This window comes from Myiozetetes cayanensis, unplaced genomic scaffold (genome assembly GCF_022539395.1).
Source record: "Myiozetetes cayanensis isolate MyiCay16 unplaced genomic scaffold, myiCay2020 scf14, whole genome shotgun sequence".
In the NCBI taxonomy this organism is placed as follows: domain Eukaryota; kingdom Metazoa; phylum Chordata; class Aves; order Passeriformes; family Tyrannidae; genus Myiozetetes; species Myiozetetes cayanensis.
In genome coordinates this window covers 18,659,372-18,684,231 of record NW_026087048.1, presented here as the reverse complement: position 1 = coordinate 18,684,231, position 24,860 = coordinate 18,659,372, and the positions used below count along the sequence as shown (strand labels likewise).

Here is a 24,860-nt window from a genome sequence, read left to right as displayed (position 1 = left end):
AACTAAATATTTAGAAGCATGTTGTTGCCCACTTGGGCGTGGCTGGGTTGGTTTATTTATCCTGGGTGTTGTGGGGACAGGAGGCCGTTGTGGCTCTCCAGGTGTCTGAGGAAGAACGCGTTGCAGTTGTTTTTTGTGTGGCACACGGGGTGGGTGGGTGCATGGCTGTGTGTGAGCTCACTTCAAACTCACTTGGCTTCTCAGGAGTTGAGTTTTTTTCATGTGTGTCAGCTCCTTTCTCTTCTGGAGGAATGTCTGTGGAGGCATCTCGGGGATATTCACGGGGTAGGGAATATAAATATATATAAAAATAAATGCACTGTTCAGTCAGGAGCAAACAACTCCCCACCCAGCTTCAGCAGTTTTAACCTTCCACTGAGGACTGGGATCAGCAGAGGGGATGTCAGAGCCTGCCTGCCTTCCCTGGCCATCCCTCCTGGAGCTCTGGGATGGTGGGATCAGGGCAGAGGGTTGAGCAGCCAAATGCACAGAGTGGCTCCTCCTGACTTTCCTTGTTTACCGTGTTTTAATGGAGAGGGTTCAGAGAAAGCTGCCCCAGGAGGATCTCTCAGCTTGCAGGACGTTGTTTTGTGTTGAAATACTTCAGTGGCCCAGGATTTTGCTCTCAAATCCTGCCAACACCAACTTGCTTTTGGCAGGCAGTGCTGTTGGAACATCAGCCATCCCCTGTCCGGGCTGGCAGGGCTTGGAAGAGCAGCCCAGGGCTTGGGCATTGTGAGGAGCACGAGGCTTTCAGGGGGCTTGAGTCTGGATTAATAACTTCAAGGGCCAACTGTTCAAAGGGCTGCCTTCCAAATTTACACTGGTAGTTGAGTACAAGTACGAAATTATGGGCAGAAAATCACAGATAATCTTTTTCCAAGCTGACCTTCCTGAAAAGGAGCCAGCAATTTTCTGGGTTTGGGCACCGGATCAGCAATGTTTTTAGGTGTTGTTAATGTAATATTTTCATTATATTTCTTCTGGACTATTGATTAACTCTTCAATTATTTAAGAAAAGGCAATTCAGTGTGGTAGTGAATAACAGCTCTTTGGGTTGGTAGTTGTGCTTTGCACGGGGGGCTCCTGGAGTTTGTGTAACAAAATCCTGTGTCTGCATCTCCTTGTGTGTGTTGGTGGTGATCTCACAGAGTGGATGGGAAATGCCAGACATGTTTGCACGTTGTTGCTTTGGTATCTCTTCACCTCTCAGTTTGTGCTGAGCTGATTTTCAAAGCACCTGGCAGGGTGACCTGTGCTCTTCCCCTGTGGAAGATACTGAGGCTTTGGGAATGTGTGTGTCCTAAATTCCACCTGAGGTTCCAAAGCCTGCTGCTGTTGGTGGCTGTGGCTGAGGGCTCAGTGCTGACCTGCAGAAAACACAGGATGCAGAATTCTGGTGGAATTTAAACCACCTCAGCCCAACCCACTCTGCTAAACCAGCACCAGGGCTTAAATCTTTGCCAGTGTGATTAAACACACACTCTTGTCTTGATAAACATATTTCATTAGCCACAACTAAAGGAATTGCCCAGATTCCTTGCCTAGTGACATGTCTCTGGTATTTTGACCCACTTTTCCACTGAGGTCACTGAAGGAACAATCCTGAGCTTCAAAAAACAACGTTTGATAGATTGAGGAGCTCTGACTTCATTATTTCTTCCTGCTTTGCCCTAGCCCAGCTCCCAGTGACTCCAGAAGTCAGCCTGGGAGGGTGTTCCCACCACAGCTCTCCATGGAACTGGAACAGTGTTCACTGCAGCCATTGCACCTCACACTGGTGTATTTTAGAGCTTAGAAAGTTAAAGCAACAGAAGAGATTTGGATGTTCAGATCCCACTGAAATCAGCCCCTCACCCAGTTATGGAAAACGGAGCAATCATGGCTCAGAGAGTGGGAGGGGGGGTCGTGAGGGCTCTGCAGCAGTTGGGACTCTGGTGTGCTCTTTGTACCTGATGTCTTCCCTCTAAACTGGGCAGCTCTCTGACTTTTGCTCTTGTTCTTTCCTTTCCCAAGCCATGTTAATGACATGTTAATTCTTGTCTCCTGCCTCCCTCACTAATTGTGTGAGGTGCCAGTGGAGGGAACCCAGAGCACAGTCTGGTGTTTCTGCTCCTTCTTCCAGCACTTGGATTTCTCTGTGCTCAGATGATAAGAATCACACTGTCAGCCCTTTTGTATTCTGTACCTGAGCCTTCCTGGAAGTGTTTATCTGTTTAAAACAGCTTTAAATTTTCATTAAAAAACAAACAAAACCACAGCCTGTCATTGGCAATATTTCTGTTGGTCACGACAACAACTTTTAGAGGTGACTGGTGAGGTCGAATGGATCTGTTCTTGACTGCCCAGATTAAAACAAGCTGTCCTTAGCAGGTATCCCGAGCTCTGCTTTTTATGCAGCCCTTTCATGGTATCTCAAGTTATTAATCATAAATGGAGGCATCCAAAAAACCCCCGCTCAGTTTTGAAACTCGTGGCCTCATTTAGCTTTCCTAACAGCTTGTTTCGAGCAAAACCTGATGTGGAGCCAAATGAAGTGTGTGTTTAAATGATCCCTTGCCTAAACTATCATGAAAATTTCAGATGGGATGAGAAGGAGGAATGGCACCGAGGGCAGCTTGTTGGAAGCTTGCTACTACTTAGAGATTAAAATCCTGGAATCAGCAAACCCTCCGTCACTTTAATGCTTCTCCAGTGAAATCCAACTTTTTGTTTCCTGGTGTAACTGTTCTCTTGTATTTTCCTCCATTGCTCACACCCAAATACTTGCACCCTTTCTAATTTTGGTGCACATTTGGTAGACACTGTAATTAAGAACAGAAAATTATTTATCTCGATAAATATAACACGTTTATGAAGAATCAGTGTGGGTTTGTTAAGACTTCCTAAGTTGTTAAAGCCCTTTGAAGTACCTATGAAGCATCAAGAAGATGCTGTTACATTTCCAGAAGGCTTTTGTAAGGTCTTTCATCAAACTTCCTGAAAGAAATGAAACTTTCCTGTTGGGATGTTACACAGGGAAAAGTCCTTACAAAGTAAACAAATCGTTGTGGGAAATGATAGAGAACCAATTTCTGGAGGTGTAAATTGGATGTGTTTCTATCACTGGTCACTTTACCTGGAAGCAGGATAGTGCTGTTGGGTGTGATTTGGCACAATGACATTGGGATATCTGATTATTTGCAATGATTTATCTCCATTCTGCCTCGGTTTGTTCCCGCTCCCTCTGACCGGTGTGCTCTGTTCTCCTGATTCCCAGGGCCCTGCAGCATCCAGAGAGCTTTCCCCTGCTCCCCTGGGCACGTGCTGGGTGTCTCCATGTGCTGGGAGGCTGTAAAAACAGGATCCACTGGGAATTCTTAGCACTTGGAGGTAAGACTTTTACCATGACTCCTTGCTGAATGCACTTGGATAGTGGTGGGCAAAACTCAGGCAGGGTTAATTGACTGCCCAGGCATTTGGACATCTTCAAAAGCACCCAGGGATTTGAGGATATGGCCTGCTGGTGAAAGCCACTGCTGGGAATGCTGTCCCTGTTTGCAGCTGCACACTAAATGAGGGTTTTCTGCCTGGCTTAGAGCTCACTTCACCCCAAATTGAGAGAAAAGCTTTCAATTGGGAACTCTGTCATGGGCTGGAAACTCAGTTTGAGTTTCCTGTCAAAGTCACCTTCTGAAATATTTTATGACAGAGATGTCAAAATGAAATGTTTCACCACTTCTGGCCCTGAACAGGAAAGTCTCTAATGGTCATTTTTAGTTACATTTTCCAGCCTGTCAGCCAGGGAAGCAGAGGAGAAATTCAACCTGTGGTTTTGGTTTGCCTTTTTTCTTTTTCCCCTCAGCCACATAAAGTACTCAAAAATGTGACCAAAACCAGGTCCTCAACACCCAGAAAAAGCTTTATAGGTTATTTATTTCACCCAGCAAGGATTCTTTGGGGTCTTATTTTCTTTGCACATGGGGCCACATGGTTGTCTGATTTAAAGGATCATCTGCATCTCCTGGTCTCTCTGCAAACCCCTGCACAGTTTCCTCAGCAAAAGTGTTTGTAAAAGTGACTCCACAGACAAATAAATTAATGATTTGCCATCTACTAGATTTCCTATAGTTAAGATGTGAGGCTTTTTTTTTTTTTGTGATAGAACCAGTGACCTGTGTCAGTATTGTAAGTGAAATAGTGACATTTATTCAGAAAGGAGCCAGGTATGAGGAAATGGCTTTAATGAGCAGCAGATACCTGATGAGTGCTAATTAACAGAGAGTGAGACACTTGTGAAAGAACACCAGGTTGTATTTTGGATTGAAAGACTCCCTTCCTTGCTAAGCTGCACCTAAATTGACTCCTTTCACTCCTGAAAAGGAAAATTAACCCTGGAGAGACACAAAGTCAGAGTCCCCGTGGGGATTGCACAGAGGACCTTCGTGCCACTTATTTTGGTTGCCTGTGCTGGGAGAGGGGCAGGCACTGGAAAAGTTGATTTAATTTGGCTGTATCTTGATGGAACTCCAGGCATTGTCCCCCTGGAAGGCTGGTTGGTGCTGCTGCTTGGAGAACATGACCCAGAGCAGCAATTCAGTGTGTGCTGTGGTGAGAAAGGAAAGCTGCAAACCGAGTTTTAGGTGTCATTACTGGGCTCTTTTTTTTGATGTTGGTTTTTAATAAATGTGCTCCTATTTTTAGAGTTTTATTCTGACTCTTGTAATAGCAACCATTCCATTTTGGTGAGAGGGCTTTTCTATTAACAGTGATCAAAGTGAAATATTTCACTGGAGGTACAAAAAGAGACACTTGAGATGAATGAGGTCCTGCTGGATTTGGGGAGTTGGATGGTTCTGATCTGTGATCTGACTTACAAATTTAGGAAATTATTGGCACAAAGCATCTCCCTTAGAAACAGATAACAAAATGGCATTAGCATTAAAAGTTTAGAAAACAATTTGGAACCTGTTTCAGATACATTGCAAAAAAAATATGCCAGGTGCTATTAAGGCTTATAAATAATTCTGTGGTGTTTGTTTGATTTAAAAACTAAACTGACACATCATTTTCTTAAGAACAAATTGAGGTCTCTGAGAAGTACAGAATTCAAATATGTGGCTGCTTTAGTGAAATGTGAGAGGTTCCATTCTCTTCAGAGTGAGTGAGGCAGCAGGACTCTATTCTCATTTATTTTTATTTTTTTAGGGACTGCTTTAATATAAAGGTTATATAAAATTGAATATAAAACCCCAGTAATTTTCAGCAGGAATGGATGGTCTTAAGAGCATCTTTCTTAGCATCCAGTGGATTATAAGCAAATCCTTCTGGAAAGTTTGCTTTCTCCTGGACTCAAGGGCACTACCTTCAATTGCTACTGAAGGAGAAGAAATTGGAGTGGGGGAGAAGTTTGATTTCTACTTGGAATTAATTCTTATTTACCTTCCCGTTGCTGATAGCTGATGGAATGCGAAGAGCGGGCGATAAATTACCTGTTTCAAGTCAGGTTGTCTTTCCTCCTGTAATTAATTCAGCACCACCCCAGGCTGCTGAGGCTCTCAGGAAGTGAAGCTGAGCCCAGAACTGAGCTTTGATTTAACCCCCCTCTCTGAAGATTTGCTTTTGCTTGAGCAGGGTTGCCTTGAGGTGAACTTTCCTGTCCCCCATTGGCTCAGCCCTGGCTGTACCAAAGGTGTGGAGAAGGAAGAAAGGGGGTAAATTAAAACTTATAACACAGTGCTCAGTTAAACCTGTCCCCTGGACTTTGGCATGACTCAGATGGTGGCAGTGGAATAGCTGAAGGCATCTCTGGAAGATATTTGTGTTAAAGGGTTGTCTCTCACCCTGAGGAGCCTCAAAAATCCAGCTCTGCTCTCCAGCAAGCTCTGGGTGTTGGAACATTGCCTTTGGTGGACTTGTGTCCAGTGGGCTCTTGCAGATCAACCCTTCAGGACACTCCTTCTCCATGGAGGAGCAGTTCCCAGGACAAAGGGAGGGAATGGCTTTTCCATAAACACCCCCTCGCCTGGTCAGCCCTCTGGATTTCCAGAGGGAGCTTCTGCATTGTTCCAGGGGGTTTGGGAACAGCCCTCAGGTAAAGAATGGTCACTGCTGGACTTAAATCCACTTCAGGAGAAGCATTAACATTAAATCATGTTAATTAACATTAATAGGACTTACATGGCTTAAGAGCCATCTCTGGGTTTAGCAGAGCTCGAGGAATAATTTGAAGGATGAACTTTTGCTCCCCCTGGGATTCTGACTCCAAATTCACAAGGGGTGTCCTTGAAGTGGCTCAGAAGGCTTTGAGTCAGGAGGTGATTTCAGAGCAGCTTTCCTGGCTCTTCATTCTGCTTTGTGATGGCCTCTTTATGCCGGGCTGGATATCAGTGCCCTGCAGAGCAAACCTCTTAACATCCCTGTGCTGCTCTGGACCACGAGGCAATGAGCCATGTGGGGTTTTTTTTTGATGATCATGTGAACATTCAGGCTATTTTTAGGGCAATCTCCTTGCCAGGAATAATTTCTAGGACTTCAGATTTGAATGGTGAATGATGTGTCCACGTTAAATGCCTGAAGTGGAGATTTAAAAATACTTTTCCCTGACTGGATGTTTTACAGATTAACACCTCTGATGCTGTTACATTTAAAAGCAGCTCTGTCTTTCCCATGGATTTTGTATTTTTGACTGATGTCACTGGAGACTTATGGGCAAACACCACAACCTTGGTTTCAAAGCCCCAAGCAGGTGTAAGCCGGTACATTTAGCAGATGAACAGTGAGATGATGAAGAGACCACACCTGATGAGTTTGATACAGTGACTTTTCAGCTTCAATGCAAATATTTTTATGTCCTGTTCAGTGCTCTGCATAATGGGCCCCAATGCATTGACCTCTGTAATTTTAAGTGATTCCCCAATCTAAGACCTGAAAAGGGCATTGACTTCCCTTCCATCCTGCAACAAGCCTGTTCTATTGACACCTGTAAACCCCATTTAAATAAATCAAAGGGGGCACTTGGGTGTTCTTCCCCTTGCCTATAGCTCGATGGAAGAATGGATTGTTTTAATAGTGATTTATTTGTCAGCACAGACAGCCAGTCATAAAAACAATCAGGATCAGGAATGTTCTGTGGAGGAATCATTGGGGCTGTCAATATCTTGGGTAGCTTAATCATCAAATTCATTGGGTTTATGAGGTGTATGAAATGTATAAATTCCTTTTGGAATGGATTTGAACTTTTTAAAAATTATATATTTTTTAGTTGATCGCTCTTCCGAGTGTTTCAGTTTGTGAATAACTCCCCAGGATTTGGATTGGCACAAAAGGAAGGAGGGAAAGGCTGAGGAGGATGTTTTCTTCAAAATTGGCTTTAATGGCTGTACTTTCTTTTTTTTTTTAATCTAGATACAACAATGGTGGCACACACCCTGTTCCAGTGGGTTCTAAAAGGGCTTATCCTGACTTTCCTGCTCAAAACTACTCTGTCCCTAAATCCAGACGATCCAAACGTTTGTAGTCATTGGGAAAGGTAAGATGTAACCTGCCAATATTTTAATTTTTTTTTTTTGCTGGCCATTTCAGATTTTGACATTTCAGAGGCAACCTGAGAGCCACCCTTTGCTAAATACCCCCTTGTCTCGGGAAAGAACGTGGATTTGCCTTACAGGAATTGCACTTTGGAGTGCCTTGGAGGTTTTGGAGCATCCCAAAGGCTGCAGCTGTAGAAGATGTATCCCTGTGTTGTGTCCTTTGGGAAGCTCCTCAGTGGTTCGAGCTGGAGGAGTCACAGAATTGTTTGCATTTACTATGGAGAGACCTACAGGAATGCTGACCTTGTTCTGCCTTGCTTCTGGCTGGTTCTTGTTGAGCCAGACTTAGAGATTTGGGCTGAGTTTGAAGCCCTTCCTGCTGCAGCATTTGGGCTGTTTCTGGGTGACCTGAACTTGGTAGCCCTGCCTTCCAAACTCGTGTCAGCATCAAAAAGCTCATGAAATCCCTGAGCATTAAAGGCCCTTACAGGCAATTCTTGTTCTCTCCATTGTTCCAGTGTCCTAAAAGTGGCTCAGAGCAGGACAGTTCTGTGGGCACAGAGAGCCCTGAGCTGGGAGGGGGTTCAGGTTCCTGCAGAGCTCACAGGTCCTGCCCTGCTCACTTTAACTTGCTCAGTTTCCACTCCTGGTAATTCTGCTCAAATCTGAACTGCTGGGCACTTCAGCCAAACAAACCCCTTAACAAGAGCAAAAATAGAACCATATTGTAATGACACTGGGGTTTGAGGCCTTAATTAGAGAATTAACTGTTTGTAGTTAATGCAGGTGTGAAGCAGAGGCTGGGCAGGATTTGTTGCTTTGTAGCCTGTGTGGGGAGGTGAAGTGCATTCAGAGCACAGGGATAAAATATTGATTTTGTCTGAAGAAAGCCAGCAACCTCGGGACCCAATCAAGGAGAAACAAAAATTAAATACCAAAATTGATTGGCTGCACTGACCAAGATGACTTTGTTAGTTAGGTGTTAATAAATCAAAGGGGAAAAGATTGTTAGGGCTGTTGCTGGATAATAAACGGGATTGTGAAATAATAATGAAGATTTGGGAGTGGTTTACATTAATAAAGGGCAATGTAAATATTTTACTTTTTGGTATTAAAGAAGTAAAAGCATTGTTGTCAAAACTGTGATAGAGGGCAAAGGAACCTCTGGGGTTGGCTTGTCTAGAAGGGACACGACAGGCAGGGCAGGAACAGCCCAATCTGCCATTTCAAGCCAATCAGACCCTCCAAGCAAATATTTTGGGTCTCACAGGGTTTAACCTCATCAGCAGAGGAGAAGGAAACCACCTGGAGGATTAAGACAATCCATATAATGAGTGACCCAGAGGATCTAATTCCAATATTTGAAGTAATGGTGCTGCTTCATCACAGAATGAAGTGGGAGCATCCCATCCTGCTGGCAGAGTGCTGAGGGAATGGGAGCCCTTATTGCTGTGGGGAACACAAGAAAAAAATGAAGTCCCAGGCAGGAAGGCAGCTGAGACATTGTGAAAACACAGTGCTTTCCTCTCGTTCCAAATTTGCACTAATAAATTAACCAAATGCACTTTTCACCTTTGAAACTTCCACGAATTTTAGTAACATTTATTTCTTTTCCAAAAGGGGAAAGAAACTTGTTTCAATGCTCAATTTGATAACAGTTCCCACTTCCAGACTTTTCAGGAAGAGCTGTATTTGAAGGAAGCCCTTTCCTGCTCTTTGATAGTGACCAAAGTTTCTAAGATATCTGCTGTAATTATTTTTCCTGCTGGAGCTTGATGAGCAGCCTGTGCAGGGAACTGAACCTTTCTTTCTGTGTCCTTTGCCAGCTATGCTGTGACAGTGCAGGAATCTTATGCTCACCCCTTTGATCAGATCTACTACACACGATGCACAGACATCCTCAACTGGTTCAAGTGCACCAGGCACAGGTAAGAGCTCACCTGCAGAAATCCAGACACTGGAGTGTCATTTTGCCCCTTTTTATCTCCTCACATCCCTCTTATCTACCCAAATGTTTGTGCTACTCTGACATAGGTATAGGAAGATGGTTTTAGTGCAGGGTGTTTGGAATTCCAGGGCACTGATGAAGCAGAGAGATTATTGCATGAAATTTGGGTGAGATCAGTGGTAGTCGGTCCCTCCTGGGGCCACCCAGGATTATTTCTCCTTGCCATGTGATTGGAAGGGTTTATCACCCGACCAAACATGAGCAACTCTCCTTTCCAAGTGGTCAGTGCATGCCCAGGTTTGTGGTAGGAACTCCCTGCACCTCCTGAATCGTGAAGGATCAGGCACTTGAGAATTAGTGCTAATTAAAAACGGATCCATATCTGAAATAACTGCACCCAAATCTGCTCTGAAAATCAGATGAAATGAGGATGGACCCATTTCTAGCACTGATTGAAGGCTGCAGGGTTATGGCTGTTATACCCATTCTGATTCCCAAGTATCCTAGTAAACATCCACTGATGTGGGATTTTTTAGAAGGGAGTTTTAGAAGCCAGTTGGTCTCTTAACTTTCATGCATTCAGTTGCAAATGGACTGTTCAGCACCTTCCCACTGACTGTGGGGTTGTAGCTTCTGTGTTCCAGTGTTTAAAGCTGAGCCAGGCTGCAGAGCTTCCTGGGATATTCACAGATTGGAATGCAGCAGCGTGAATTCCATCCGTTTATCTAACACGGGGGGACAATGGGTTTTGTTCAATTTAGGTAATTTCCATAAACTAACACGAGCAGAGCTGTTTTGAAATGTTTGCTGTAAAATATGCAGTTAAATATAACTTTTGTAATGTGATGTCACTGCTAATGCTGTGAATCGGTGTGGAGGAGCCGCAGAATGCTGAACACCTTTGAGTTTGTGGGGCCTGCAGCCTCGTGGTGGGGAAAAACTGGGACTACAGTGTTGCTTTACAAGGCATAAGTTCCTTGTGGAAGGATTGGCAAGCAGGACCAAACCACTTGGGGTTAACTTGCCAGGTTGTGTCCTGAGAGCAGTTCCCAGTGTGGTGATTTTGCTGCAGCAGCTGCCACGGTGGTCTCTGCAGGAGATCCCGCTCGTTCCATGGGTGATGGCTGACCTTGCTGATGGGCTCAAACAAATCATTCATTCTTGAAGAAGCTCCTTGCCCTTGCAGTAGGACTGGGAAGGTGTTTTAAGGAAGCAGCAGCCCCAGGAAGAGCTGCAGTGATTGACTGTCACAAGCACTGTGTTCATAACACAAGTGATATTTCAAGTTTCCAAACAAGCATCGATTCCTTTTTTTATCGGGGCTTTTAATATCAAAAGCCTTCGTGCGTTAAAAAATAATTATTGAACGCTCTCCTTACCATAATTTAACACCGATATAATTGCAAGGGGAGGCATTGATTTTCAATGGTGTCAAATGGCTTTGTGTCCTGTGATTTAGGATCAGTTATAAAACAGCCTATCGGAGGGGGCTGAGGACGATGTACCGGCGGAGATCCCAGTGCTGCCCGGGATACTACGAGAGTGGAGACTACTGCATCCGTATGTACACCCCCCTGCTGCAGGGGGCAGCTGGAGGGAGCTGGGGAGGGGCTGCAGGCAGCTGAAAGGTGTCCTGCTGCCATCCTGGCCTGGCTCAGGAAGATGTGGCAGCAGGAGCAGGGCAGGGGTTGTGTCCCTGCGCTCAGCGCTGGGGAGGCCACGCCTCGAGTGCTGTGTCCGATTCTGAGCCCTCACTTTGGGAAGGACATGGAGGGGCTGGAGCAGGTCCAGAGAAGGGACTGGAGCACAAGTGCTGTGAGGAGCAGCTGAGGGAGCTGGGGGGGCTCAACCTGGAGAAGAGGAGGCTCAGGGGAGACCTCATCCCTCTCCACAACTCCCTGACACGAGGATGTAGCCATGTGAGGGTTGGTCTCTTCTCCCAGGCAATCAGCAATAGGACACAAGGGCACAGCCTTGAGCTGCACCAGGGCAGGTTTAGGTTGGACATCAGGAAGGAATTCTTCACAGAAAGAGTGATCAAACATTGGAACAGGGCTGCCCAGGGAGGGGGTGGAGTCACCAAGACAAGACTGGCTGTGGCATCAGTGCCATGGGCTGGGTGCCAAGGTGGGGTTGGGTCATAGAATGGACTCGATGATCTCAGAGGTCTTTTCTAGCCCAGCTGATTGTGTGATTCTGTTAAGGGCTGGTTTTCAGAACCTCCAGGTCCCCCTGATTTCAGTCAGAATTGCAGATACCGAACATTTCAGGTCAGCTCAGGTATGTGCATTTCAAGTGCCTGAGTAAATTTTGCTGAAATCACCGGGGAGGGAGTTAATGAAGTTCCTCGGTGCTTTCCTGAATCTGAGCTTACTGTGGGGAGTAATTAATGCAAGCATCCACTAATGTTAAATTAGGGGAACTGAGAACACTTAGGAATAAACTGTGGCACAGCTTAAGCAGCAGTGGAAAGTTTGTGCCTCTTACCTTTGAAACTTCCTACTCAGGTAAGAGCAGTTAAAATCTCATTGGTTTTCCATGGTTCCTGTCAATAAGGTAACTTTTTGAGGGGGACAAAAATCAAAATGGATCTTTCAGCAATTAGCCTGTTAATTAAAAATGCCCTGCCCATTAATGCCACATGTTTTCAGTACTGCAGAATCCTGAGTGTTCTGCACGTGCCACACTTTGCTCCAAAGGAGAGTAGAGCTGGGATCTCTTGTCCAGATCTTGTGTCGTGGGATTAGGACACAAGAAAAACACGAGGGGGTTTTGATCAGCCTCAGAATCCAATTTTTATTGGGAGATTTAGAATGCCGTGGAATAATTTAAATATGAAAATGGTACAACTATCCAGCTCAGTTTAAGTATCTTGACATTGTGTTTTGCAGCTGCTTCCTTCTAGTTCTGTTGATGTTTTTATCTGAGTTCCTGTGTTGGACTTGCATTGTAATATATGAGCAGCTCAGAAACATGAATGGACCCTGATCTCATTTTAAATGACCTTTATGCCCAACAGTTACATTAAAGGGGCTTTGGACTGTGAAAAATCACCAGCCCTTTGAGATAAGGCACTGGAATTATTTTACAGAAAGAGTAATAATCTGCTCTTTTGAAGTGCAAAGTGCTGTTACTCAAGTCCTGAAAAACATTTATAGTAACCCATTGTCTTTGGTGAAACCCTCCCTGTGTTGTGTACTCACCTCTGAATTCTCAGGTGTCAATACCATTTCAGCAGTTGTTCCACGCACTTTTATTAATAACAGTCTAGAATTCCGTGACTCAGAATCCTGTCTGGCACAGAGCATATTTATTATGACTTTTCTCTCTGCAATCTATTGATTTTTATTTTTTTTATTTTTTAATTGCCATACTGCTTGCAACAATAAATCTCTACAGAGATTTATTACTTGAGGATTCTGATTATTTGAGGGCATTAACATTTGTTTTAAAGTGTGGTGGTTTTTTTTATTGTTGGTGTTAATACTCAGTGTTCTGCTGCTGCCAGGTAAATTTTGTCTTTCTATGGTGGAGAAGGAGCAGCAGACAGCAAAGTTTTGCTAATGCAGAGCAGGCAGCAGGTATCTGGTCAGAGCAGGAGCTTCACGTTTGACACAGTGCAGATAACAGTGACATTTTCTCTGCTGTTTACATGTGCAGCACTCAGGTCCTTGTGTTTCATTATCTGCATGGTCAGCACTGCACAGTTCCTGCCCCAGGGACATCTGCGCTCTCTCCTCCCTGGAGATGGGAGCAGCAAGTGCAGCTGAGGGAGAAATGATGGCAGGGGAGAAGTTCTCCATCATGATGGATCCCAGAGAATTGCTCTCATTGTTTTGATACCACACAGCAAAAAAACCAAACGAAAAACCCAAACAAACAAACCAACCCAAAAAAACCAACCCAAAACAAACAGAAAACCTCCTTGAAACTCTCTGACCCCCCAAGCACCAGTTTGGAGGCACAGCAGTGTTTAGCTGATGGGATCCTTTCTGTGTCACCCCATTTGTTTGGAACACGTGGAGCCCTGATCCCATTTGTTTTGCTTTGTTTTGCCACAATACCTTCCTGTGCCAACAAGCAAATTCCCTCATTCATCATTCTTTGCAGTCTGCACTGAATCCCATTTTCATTCCTGGAGGCACCTCCCTGCTTTTGCCTTTCTCCTTCCCTGTCCCAGTTCTTTTCTCTGCTCTGGTGTTTTCTGCTGTTCCCTGACAAGATAGTCCTGCTCTCCTGTCCCACATCCCTCCAGACACAGCCAGTGCTGCTCCTTTAATTGCAGCTGCTCCCAGAGAGGTCAGGACACAGAATTCCACTTCCCTGAGCTGTCCCTGGCAGGAAGGGAGGGCAGGGAAGCTCCAGCCCTGCAGAGAAGGTTCTCCCCACCAGCCAACCCTTTCAAATCCATTCCATTAGCAACCATGGAAGCCACTACAACGTGGGGAGGAGGGAAACATCCTGCAGTGAGCCTGATGATCAAAAGAAAGTTTGATTAAAAAACAGTGTGTAGATTAAAGGCTAATTGGTTCTTCTTTCATTAATAGCGGTCTTTATTTCTTGCAAAAGTTAAATAGCTTTGTAATTAACAGTGACATGTTTAGACGAGAGGAGGCTGAGTTTAAATCTCTATTAATGACTGTTTCTTGGGTTTTAAAGCAGGAGTGAAGGCTTTCAGCTACTGTTTTGATCTTTTCCCTTCTCATTTACTCATTTTTAAAGGGATGTCAGATATATGGCTTTATCTTTGCCCTCCTGTTGGGACTTACTAAATGGATTAGGTCTAATAAAATCTCTGCTCAGTTCTAAATAACCAAGTAGACCCAGAGCTTCTTTCTCTGCCACTTCTCTGCTGTCTTCTTTGCCTTCCTGAGATCTGTGTGTTCTGCTGCCCCATCAGATGTGGAATCCAGGCCCAAAGTCCACATGGCCAGCCCATCAGCACTTAGGCTCAGCAGTCTTGGGGTGTGAAATTGTGCCTCCAAAGGGCTTGGAATATTTTTTGAGTTGCAATGGCATGGAGAGAAAACCCCAACTGAAAAATGCTGCAAATGCACATCTGCATTTTCCTCCCCCTCCGCCCATCTCTGAGAAAAGGTTGTTGCCATTGTGGGAGCTCTGCAAAAACGATTCCCCTTCTCTGAGTGTTCTTCCACTTGACAGAGCTTTTCCCTGAGCTGTCCCCGAAAACAAACAGCCCAGTGTGGGCAGTAAATCAGAGCAGTGATGATTTACTGTACTTTGTATGCTAAGGTAAGCTTCTGGCAGAGCAAATGCATAAACTGCAGAAAATCTTTTTTTGAACAACTACAGGGTTCAAGTGCCCTTCAAGGTTTTATTGTAAAGATGTTTTAAAATTGTATTGCCTAGATTAGTATCTGTGGTAGATAAAGCATCTCTGAATACCGTGCTGCTCAAAAAAAAAAAGAATATTACATGGCTTTTCCATGCTTTTTAACCTGAGAGGAGCTGGTAATTGAATAGTTGCCTTTAAGAGTATGTCAGGTGGAAAGATGCCCCGTGTGCTAAATGGAGGCATCTTTGTCTGAGAGACCAAGGCTTTGTTCAGCCTGTCCATTTTCATCTTACTCTTGCACAACAGATTTGTGCAGAAGGGATGTTTCTTGTGGGTAACAAAGGGTCAGAGACCTGAGCATCAGCTGGGGCTGCAAACAGCAGCTTCTGACAGCTGACCTGGGGCAGCCAAACCCAGCCACCAAACACAGACTTGGGCTCTTTGAGCTTTTTAAGTGGTTTTTTTCCACTCTCCTACCTTACACTCTTTTTCTAATGTCTAAGTCTATGCAATGTGACAGGAGGTAATAATGACAGGATTAGTGATTTAACAATCTGATTTGCTGCCATTGAGCTGTCATTCAAACCTGCCAGAATCCAGTAGAGTTATGGATTGACCATTTCATGGTTCTTTCCTTTCTTGGGCAAGATATTATTGATCTCAGATTGTTTCTCAACGCTCAGCTCTCCACGTCACAAGTGCCACGAGCACCAGCAGGGCCCCTTGACTTTGACAAATCCTTCTGCAGAGGAATTGTTGGTCCCACTGGTTGGATCTGTGTGTCACCCACAGAGGTGTTTCGCTCAGGCCAGGGGCTGGGAACACTATTATGTTTATATATGTTTATTATGCTTGTATATATTCATTTACCCATTTTTTTAAGCTCACCTTTAATGAATTTCAAAAGCAAATGAGGAATGTGCTTTCAGTAGCTGACTTGAGGGAATTATGCAAATTTGGGAGCGGATTGTTTTCAGGGTTTTAAATAATGTTTCCTAAATTCTGTAAGTCCAATAGCCATGCCAACTTCCCAGTGTGATGGATCCTTTTATAGTGCAGCCATATGAGCATCCCTACCTCAGGACTGCACTGCCATTTACAGGGCTGTGTGTCTGTGGAGTTCTTGTAATCTTTGACAAGGCTGCCTTATTGGAGCCATATGGCTGGATTGTTAAACATCTGTACCATAGGAGTAACAATTCCAGAGCTTCCTGCCATCTGGATGAGTTACAGCTCCTGCCATTGGATGCATATGTTGCAGCACACACCGGCACCAGCCCCGTGCACGGCTGATGGCAGGGAAAAGAACGGCTCCTGTGATCAGTGCACAACTTGGGCACTCTCAGAAAACGTTGGCTCAGCGGCTGCAGCTTCCTGAATATTCATAATGTTTGTCCACGTGTCAGATTTGTTGATTATTTTCACTTTATAAGGCAGCAGCTCATTAACATTTTAGAGGAAACATTGTCCCCCTCCACTTGTGGCCTCAGTTCTGAATTCCTCGTGCTGAGCATTCCTGCAACTTGGAAATACGTTGTTTGAAAACTGCTGGACTTAGGAAATGCATTTTTCTTATCTTTACAGACACACATTAAAGCTGGTGCTGGTGCTTTGTGGGAGAGCCTCACTGTTCCATTATTCAAGTACAGCGTTCTGTACATCAATAATGCAACTTAAATGAAGGGAAATGCTAGGGCAGGACACAGATCCTTCCTATCAGGGGACATCCTTTTTCTCTGTCTGATTTGGGATGTATGAGAGCAGCAAAATGGTGTGGAAGGCCATTCTGCCTGTAGTTATTAATTACAGAATTGAAATGGCAGCTTTGAAATGTCTGCTTTTCCCTGTCCTGGAGATGACTCCACACGTCTTTCCCCAGTGAAGAACACAGGGAGGGTTATTTGGATCCCATGTTCCCATCTGATGGGAAACTGAGCAGGAACAGGCTTCTGCTTGCTCATGCTGAGCATTTTGGGAGGCAGGTGTGTGTGGGCAGGGAGAGGGGGACCCTCAGTTCATTCTGGGGCACAGGTGAAGCCACGGGGTGAATATTCAGCCTAAAGCTACTGGAGAGACCCCTTTGATGGGGAGGTGAAACAGCAAGTTCTCATCTCCCATCCATCATTTCACATTTGCAGTGTCTGGGTGCTGATGGATTTGGAAAGATGCTGGTGAGGAGCAGGAATGAAATAAGGAAGGACTTCTGGAAGCAGTGAAGGAGAAGGAGGAGAAACAAAGTGTTTGTAGAAAGGATTGAAAACAGCACAGAGTCGAAAAGGAGGGGATGCTGAAGCTATTTAATGTCTCAGGGGGCTTCATAAATATCAGAGGAAAAATTATGCAGGCATTATAGTTGGAAAAGAGATTTAGACTGTTGCTAGTGGAGCAGAAAAAAGCTGTTCTGGCTGCTTTGGGCAGTGTCAGTTGGATCAGTGTAAAAGCACACGGGGAATGTGGACAGGGAAGGAGGCCCTGGATCCAGAGTACTCCCAGTGTCCCTGCTAATGGCCTGGATGGCTGGAAGAGTCAGCAGGATCAGCAAAAAGGCACAAGAACCATAGATGTCATTGATTGCTGAAGTCAAAGGGAGCCATGCAGGGTTCAGTCCATTAATTTGCCCACTTTTGGCAAAGCCAGGCCGGGCCCAGCTGCTGGGAGTCACATCCAGCAGGTTTGGCTGGGCATCTTCAGTCGCTCCATCCTCACTGCCACATCTCCTTCGGTGTCCCAGTGCCCTTGCAAATCCTCCTGCTGCTGGGATGCACCTCAGTGTGGCTCACGTGGATCTCCTGTGACCTGGAGGGCACTGCTGCTATCCCAGGATGGCTTTGGGGCTCAGTCCTTCCCATCTGCTGGATCCACTGACCTGGGAAAACAAGGCCCTGCCCATCCCACAGAAGGCTGTTTTTGAGGACATTGGTGCAGGCCACCTGCCATTTGTACAGTTATGAAAACACAAAACTCCACGAGATCTTTCCCTCCAGAAGAGTTTGAGTCCATGAGCAGTCCAGGCATGTGGTGAGCTGGGTTAACTTATTGAATCAATAGGGGCAGAAAGAAGGCAGATGTGTGAAATGAAACCTGTTTAAAATTGAAGTCAGACTCACAGAATGGTTTGGGTTGGAAAGGACCTTAAAGATCAGCTTGTTCCAACCCCCAAATTGCTTTCTTAACCACTCCTTTACATCCTTCTCCCACTGATAGATTTATTTCTCTTCTGCTCTAAAGAAGTTTTATAGCCCAGGAGACAATGAGGCAGAGCTGGAGAGAGGAAAAGAAGTTACTTAAACTGAGATGGCCTTTAGAAAGAGCTTCTGATGTACACAGAGAATCTGAGGCAGCACCTTTTTCTGCTTTTATCTGTATTGCTCTGGCTTGTGTTCCCCTCAGCAGTTCCCACGTTCACTCTGAGTGTCTGGTTCCATTCTAAGGCAGGTTCCTTCTGGACTGGAAAAAAGGAGCTGCTGCAACCTGTGTCAGGTGTAAGCTCCAGTCACCCCCTCCCTCATTTCTAGGCATCTTACAGGTTGGAAATGTGAATAAAGATGAATCAGCATCACCCCCAGAACGTCTGGAGTGCCTGCAGCAGAGCAATGGCACAGCACAGGTTAACCCCAGTGCCTGCTCCCTCCCAGACCCACACTCCTGTTCCCTTTGCCTGATGGGATGGGAGAGGAGGGAAGGAGTGTAAATGAAGGAAAACTGGTGTATCAAGATGAAAAAAGTGTGAATGAACACGAGGACCAGAGAAAGGCTCGGTGCTGTGCACACACTGCCCAGCAGGAGCTGCAACACCAGGAACAGGAACTCCAGCCCAGGCAGCCCAGGACATCCAGCCATGCTGCAGTTAATAAAACACTCATCAATATGATCCTCAGGAAACCTCCTGATGGGTTTTTTTTTTTGTCTTTCCACCTCTTAGTTTCAGTGGTGGCAGGGGAGCCCTTGGGAAGCTGGAGCGAGCCGCTCTTTGCAAATGTTTTTCCCTCGGTTCTGAGCCTTGGAAAGGCTGAGCCGGTGCTGGCAGGAGCTGGCAGGGCTGGCTGGGGCTTTGTGGGCCTCGCTCTGCCCCCTCAGCTCTCACAGCCATTTATAGCACAGCCCTGGATGCCCAAAATCCGTCAACCTGTGCAGGCAGGAGGAGGCACTTGGCTACCTGGGTGCACTTACTTCCAGCTCAGCTGCTCCCCAGCTCCTCCAGCGCAGGGATGAGAGTGGCTGGAAGCATTTGGCAGATGGAATTTGGCCCAAAGTGTTCAGTGCTTTCAGCATCTTCCTGTGCATAATGTACATTTCTTTTCTGCGAACTTTTGGAACGCTTGTCTGCAATTATCCCATCCTTTTAGCACTCCCTCTCTTTAACAATACCGATGGAATTCACACTGGGAATGCCACGTGAGCCTGATGGATGGAGTACCATTCCAGGCACATGGTGTGATCCTGTGCAGGGCCAGGAGTTGGACTCCAGTGATCCAGGGAATGCCATGATTCCATTTAACCAGTTGTGTTTAGTGATGCTGCTCTCTCAGGTGCTGGGCAGTACCTGGGAGTGGCTTTACTGGCTGGGAATTTAAAGAGGTTGTCATTACCTTTGTTCCAAATTAACTTGGTTTTGTGTGGCATGTATTCCGTGTCTCGTGGTAGGGTAAAGATAAATTATTCCATGGATTTCCAATTGCTTGTGCAGCTGCATCCATCTCTGATGAAGATGTGAGAGCCTATAAAAGTCAGCCAGTTACTCTGTGGCTTAATGCAAACAGACAGTACCTGTTAGGAAAGAAGAACGGAAAATTCATAGTAAGCAATCACATGTTAAAACATCAAGTACTTACAACTCTGAAGCATAAATCATTTAGAGCAAAGGGTAAAAATATTAAGATGTCAAATTGTGCAGGAGATCACTGTGGGACTTCAGAAAAGGAGCAGCTTCTTCCTGTTGAACCCAACCTTTGCAGCAGGAGTCTGGATATCCAAGGGGTGGATGCTGCAGTTTCCATCTGAGAACTGGGGGAGAGTCCATTTCTAAGGACTGTTTACACCCCAACTGGAATAAGTGATCTGCAGATTGAGCTCACAGAATCCCAAAGGTTTGGGATGGAAGGGACCTTAAAGCCCATCCCATCTCATCCCACCTTCCCCTATCCCAGGCTGCTCCAGGTTCATCCAACCTGGCCTTGGACACTTCCAGGGATGGAGCAGCCACAGCTGCTCTGGGCAAGCTGTGCCAGGGCCTGCCCACCCTCCCAGCCAGGAATTCCTTCCCAATCTCCCATCTCTCCCTGCCCTCTGGCAGTCTGAGTGGTGCTCTCATGTCTGAACTCCTGGAGCTTTCCATGGCAAAGCCCCTTCCTGAGCCATCTGCAGGAGTCCCTTCAGTGGAGACAGGGAAGGGAATCTGCAGGAAATCTTCACAGGGCAGGGGACAGAGAGAGCGTGAGGGGGTGAGATGGGTGTAGGAGTGACCTCAAGATTCCCAGAGTGCCCCCCATGGAAATGTTGTGTCTGCAGCAGAGCCAGTGGGTAAATCAGTGCTCCTTTGTGGTTCCCTGATTGTTCTCAGTGACAGAAGGTGATGTTGGCTGGAAGAGCATCTGTTAACACTTCCCAGTGCAAGGGGATTAATGAGACCTCAGAAAGGCTTCTCAGGGTCACAGCTCTCCTAACCAGCCATGGATCCTTCCTTCAGAACATGATGTGCTTGCAACTGTTTATCCAGAAACATTCCTTTTTTTCTCTCTCTTACAGGATTATAGCTTTCCACTTCAGATTTGGGTATTCTTGCACATAGTTTCCATTTTAATAAAGGGTTTTTAAGGCTCCCCAGGGAAATTTTTCATGCAGCTTCAGTCCATTGCAGATTTGATCACAAAACATTTTTGAATAATTTATCTTAAGCTCAGTATTTCTAACATAGGTTTCACTTTTGGAAACCTCGCTTTCTCTGATGCAGTAAGTCAAGAGGTATTTTCAATCTGTTTAATCCCAAAGCTTTCCTGCCTTTTATCAAGATTTTTTTTCCTTTCTGAATACTATGATTTACTTTTCTCACTGTAATGCCCAGAAATCCATGTGCAAAACCACTAGAAAATGGCCTCACTTGAAACAGCTTACACTCTTAAGTACGTAAATTCAGTCAAAGAAGGAGATTTTTTTCTGATTAAAAGCAAAAATCTGGATATGAAACATGTTATAAGGAGGCTTGTAAAGAAATTAAACCTGATGTTCAGTGTAGACCTCGGGATTTGATATCCCACACCTGCATTGCCAGGTGTCACCTTTTAGGAAACATCCAATTTAAGTAGAATTCCTTTTTAAAAGCATTATTGAAATAATCCCAGATGATCTTTTGAGCAAGCACTGCAGATGCTGTGTCCCATTTCCCCTGTAATAAAGAGTAGCCATCTTCAGGAGAAGTTCTTATTTCCACTCCCCTCTTTCATCTGCAGGCCACAGTGTGAATCCCAGGAGCTGGAAAGGATCTTTTACCACATCTCATCAGTAGGATGTTAGAAATCAAGGAATTGGGCTTGATCCTAAATCAGCTGAACTTGTGCAATCTGGAGTTGGTGACAGAAAGTTTGAATGAGTGGCTGGAGATGAGAATCAGCCCCGTAATTACACAAAAAAATTGCCTCCTGTGTTGTCTCTTTTGCAGTTCTTCTCAGAAAGCTGCAACACATGCCCGTGGTTCCTTTTGAAATGGGAGAGAAGGGAGCCTGCATTTAAAACATCCCATCCCCAGCAACGTCAGTGCAGCTCAGACAGGAGCCTGCTCTTCAAACAGAGCCTGTCCTTGGTTCCGTGGGGGTGACCTTCACTTGCATCTCCATTTGAAACGAAATCTGAGATGTGCTGGCCCTCTGGGGCCCCTGCCTGGCCTCAAGGACAGCTCTGCCTTTAGAAAGTTGTCCATATTCATCCTGTTTTGGTGAGAAACAAAGAAAGGATTGTTGTCAGATTGACTGGATGAATTTTGGAATAGGAATGAAGAAAGATTTTGTTTGAGACATCAATAGTTTATTCAATTTGCTGCAGGACTAAAAAGTTTTCTGGGAGAATCGGTGTAATTTAGTTTTATTAAGTGTTGCATTGCTCAGCAAAGATAACCAGAAGTGTCCTGCAGCCCAGATGGCTTCATCTGTCTACTTTTGATCTTTTAGAAACAACATTTTGGATGCCCCCATCCTCGCTCTATCACACAGCACATACTCTGTACCTATGAAAATCAATCAGCAGTGGAGCTGTGTCATTTACTGTCAGAAAATAGAATTTTCTTGGCATGAGACCCACGATTCAGGGCAAGTCAGTAATCAGAGCACCACGGATGTGTAGCAGGACTACCAGTGCAGAAATAAATATTTCCCAGGAACAGCAATATGATGGAATTTGTGCACAAAGGAATTCACTCAATGCCCTGAGCGTGGAACCTGTAGGAAAATAAGCAAGTGCTGTGATTTTGAGATGATTTACAGATACAAATGTTTCAAGTGATAAATGTGGGGGTTTTTTTCTGATTTTCTTTGGCATTATCCTGTGTGCTCCCTCTATCATTGCTCAAATCAAACAGCTGCTCAGCCAGTGTGGGAACCTGTAAATTGCTGGTCTCTTGGAGTGCTGCAGTCGCAGTAGGAAAGCAGAGGTGGCTGTGCCACCAAGCAAAGCATAGGGATGTACCAGAGAAATTCTGGGCTGGAAATGCCATCCCCCAGCTGAGGAGCTTCACTCAGTCCTGCCACAGCTCCCCCCTGTCCATCTGTCACTCTGTTCTCACCTTCCTCACCTGCAGGGCACTGCTCGTCCCTCCAGTCTTCCTGAGGTGGAAATGTTTGCTTCCCGTTTACCACCTGTAGCCAGTTCCTCACTCTGTCCTTCCCCCCTGGCAGCTCAATTCCTGCAGCTCCCAGGGGAGCTCAGGCTCTGGGCAAAGACCCCTGGAGTGGAGATCAGCCATTCCCTCAGCAATCTCTGAGTGTGCTTTGGTACCACCTGCCCTCACAGGTGCTTTGGTAGGGCAGGTTATGCTCAATCTTCTTCTGGTAGTTCTGGCAGCTGCTCCACGTGTTGGCAGCAAAGCTGAAAGGAGCAGGGATCTTCTCCCAGCCTGTCAGGAATTGCATTCCCTCAGGCAACAAAACAGGATGATTTATTCCCCCCTTTAAAACAGAATGATCGGGGAAAACTTCCTCTGGTTTTGGCACAGGAGAATGGCTTCTTCCCTCTTCCCTTCTCAAAAATCCTGGAGCTTCCTGCAGGCAAATCCTACTTGGCTGTGTTTACTTTTGGTGCAGTGGGTCCTGTACAGAGGGGATGAAAGGCAGTGCCAAGAGGAGATGTTGATATTTCTGCAGTACTTAGAGGGAGATTGTGCTGCCCTTCCTGAAGGTGCCACATCAAGCACAGTTTGCAGACAAATTGTCATTAAGTTTGTTGGTTGGATGAATCAAGTTCCAGTGGAAAATTAACCAGTGAAAATGTATTTTCAACAAATTGCTGGAACGAGTCGGTCGATTTACCAAAGTGGAAGGAGTAGACAGAGGAGGACACAGGAGGGGAAAAGCTTTCCTGGGTCATAGATCCTGCTCTGCTGATTCAGGATCTCCCTTAACCTCATTAACAGTTTGAACTGGTGCTAATGATTGTTTTGAACCCGGCAGTGAGGCAATGGGAAATCGTTTACCAGGAAAACTTAAATGCTGAAATTATCCCAGAGAATAATATTGCATTAGAACATTGATCAGCAGAATTGATCTCAGCATAACCCTTCCCTCCCGACATGGCAGAATGCAATGATTATTTCTAGTTGAAGCAATGGCAGAAAATGCATAAAATCAGTTCCAGGCCTTAAGAGATCAACCATTATCAATATTTAGCTGATCTCCAGTGAGTTCTCAGATTCACTGTTGTTATGGGAGTGAGAAAGACTGAGCCTTAAAAATTGGTGAGTGATTTGGAAGCATGGTCAGGATTTCCTCTGAAGGAGGAATTTCTCTCTTTGCCCCCCAGAGCGCAGGTTTTGTGTCTCCTGATCCCTCTGGAGCACTGGGGTTAGCAGGGTCCCTGTGCTCTTGCCAGAGCTGGGCTGGCACTTTATCTGCAGGCTGAGGGATTAGTGTTGCTTTCACCAGCCCTGGAACTGTCCACTTTGCAGGGCAGATGCACCTGAGTGCTCAGAGTCCCCCAGTGCCTTCCCACCATCCCTTTGTGTGCTCTGAGGTCCTGCAAAGCTCTTGTTACTCTCCCAGCTGAAGGTGAAGGTGGCTCAGCTCCCTGACCCCAGCTGTGCTCTCTGGCATTTGCTGTTCCACAGACATCATTACCTGCTCAGCACTATCTCCCATCCCCTCTCTCCACCAGAGCAGATGAAACCAATGGGGCATCAAAATGCCACAAAGAGTCTGTTAAGTGTGTGATTGCCATCGACCTCTCCTTTTGCAGCTCTAACCTTCTCCTCTGTTACTGTCACTGTTCCATGGTCACTGGTGCAGTGCTGTTCCTGGCTCAGGGATGTGCTGCTCCAGCTCAGCTGTTCCTCAGAACCGGCCTGACTGGGATTCCAAACTGGGCTCCACCACTCTTGTGTTTCTCAGAGCTTGTAGAGAAGTGACAGTCCCTGCCCTGCCCTTCCCCTGGCACAGTTTACATCCCCATGCCCTCCATGGGGAAAAGTCCCACAGCAGTGCATTGGAACTTGGACTGAACAAGGTTCTCCTCAGTGCCAGCTCCTCCAGTGACACTAAACTGTGGCCATTCCTTCTGGGAGGGTCCTGAGAGTCCAAATCACTGGCTGGAATTATTCCTGGACCTGTGAACTAGCCCGTGTCACAAGGCTGGGACACTCAGTCAGGACAGGAATGTGGGAGGCCCTGTGTTCACCTCATTAGTCATCAGAACCCCAGGTTGCCATTTATCAGCTGATAGAAAGGTAAACTGAACTACCATAGATTTTATGCTTATTAACAAATCTTCACCTCCCAGCAGATTGATACAGGGATTTATTGGTGCTCACTGACATGTGTCAGATTCTGCTCCTGGGAGAGGACAAAAATCCTCAAAATGTGTCTCCACAGTTCTTTGACTTCAGACATTTACGAGTCATTTCTGTTGT

General features: G+C 45.6%; 1 protein-coding gene across 14 annotated transcripts in view; it reads left to right on the top strand.

Annotated features, from left to right (window-relative positions):
• The window catches only part of MEGF11 (multiple EGF like domains 11), a 252,033-nt gene that overhangs the window by 58,442 nt on the left and 168,731 nt on the right, over positions 1-24,860 (top strand). For 13 of the 14 annotated variants that reach the window (XM_050309804.1, XM_050309792.1, XM_050309791.1 and 10 more), the window contains 4 exons: positions 3,260-3,372; positions 7,387-7,510; positions 9,338-9,439; positions 10,919-11,019. In XM_050309804.1, coding sequence (XP_050165761.1) covers positions 3,260-3,372; positions 7,387-7,510; positions 9,338-9,439; positions 10,919-11,019 — 440 coding nt within the window. Of the gene's footprint in view, positions 1-3,259; positions 3,373-7,386; positions 7,511-9,337; positions 9,440-10,918; positions 11,020-24,860 lie in introns of those variants that run through there. The other variant, XM_050309805.1, reaches the window with a different exon arrangement.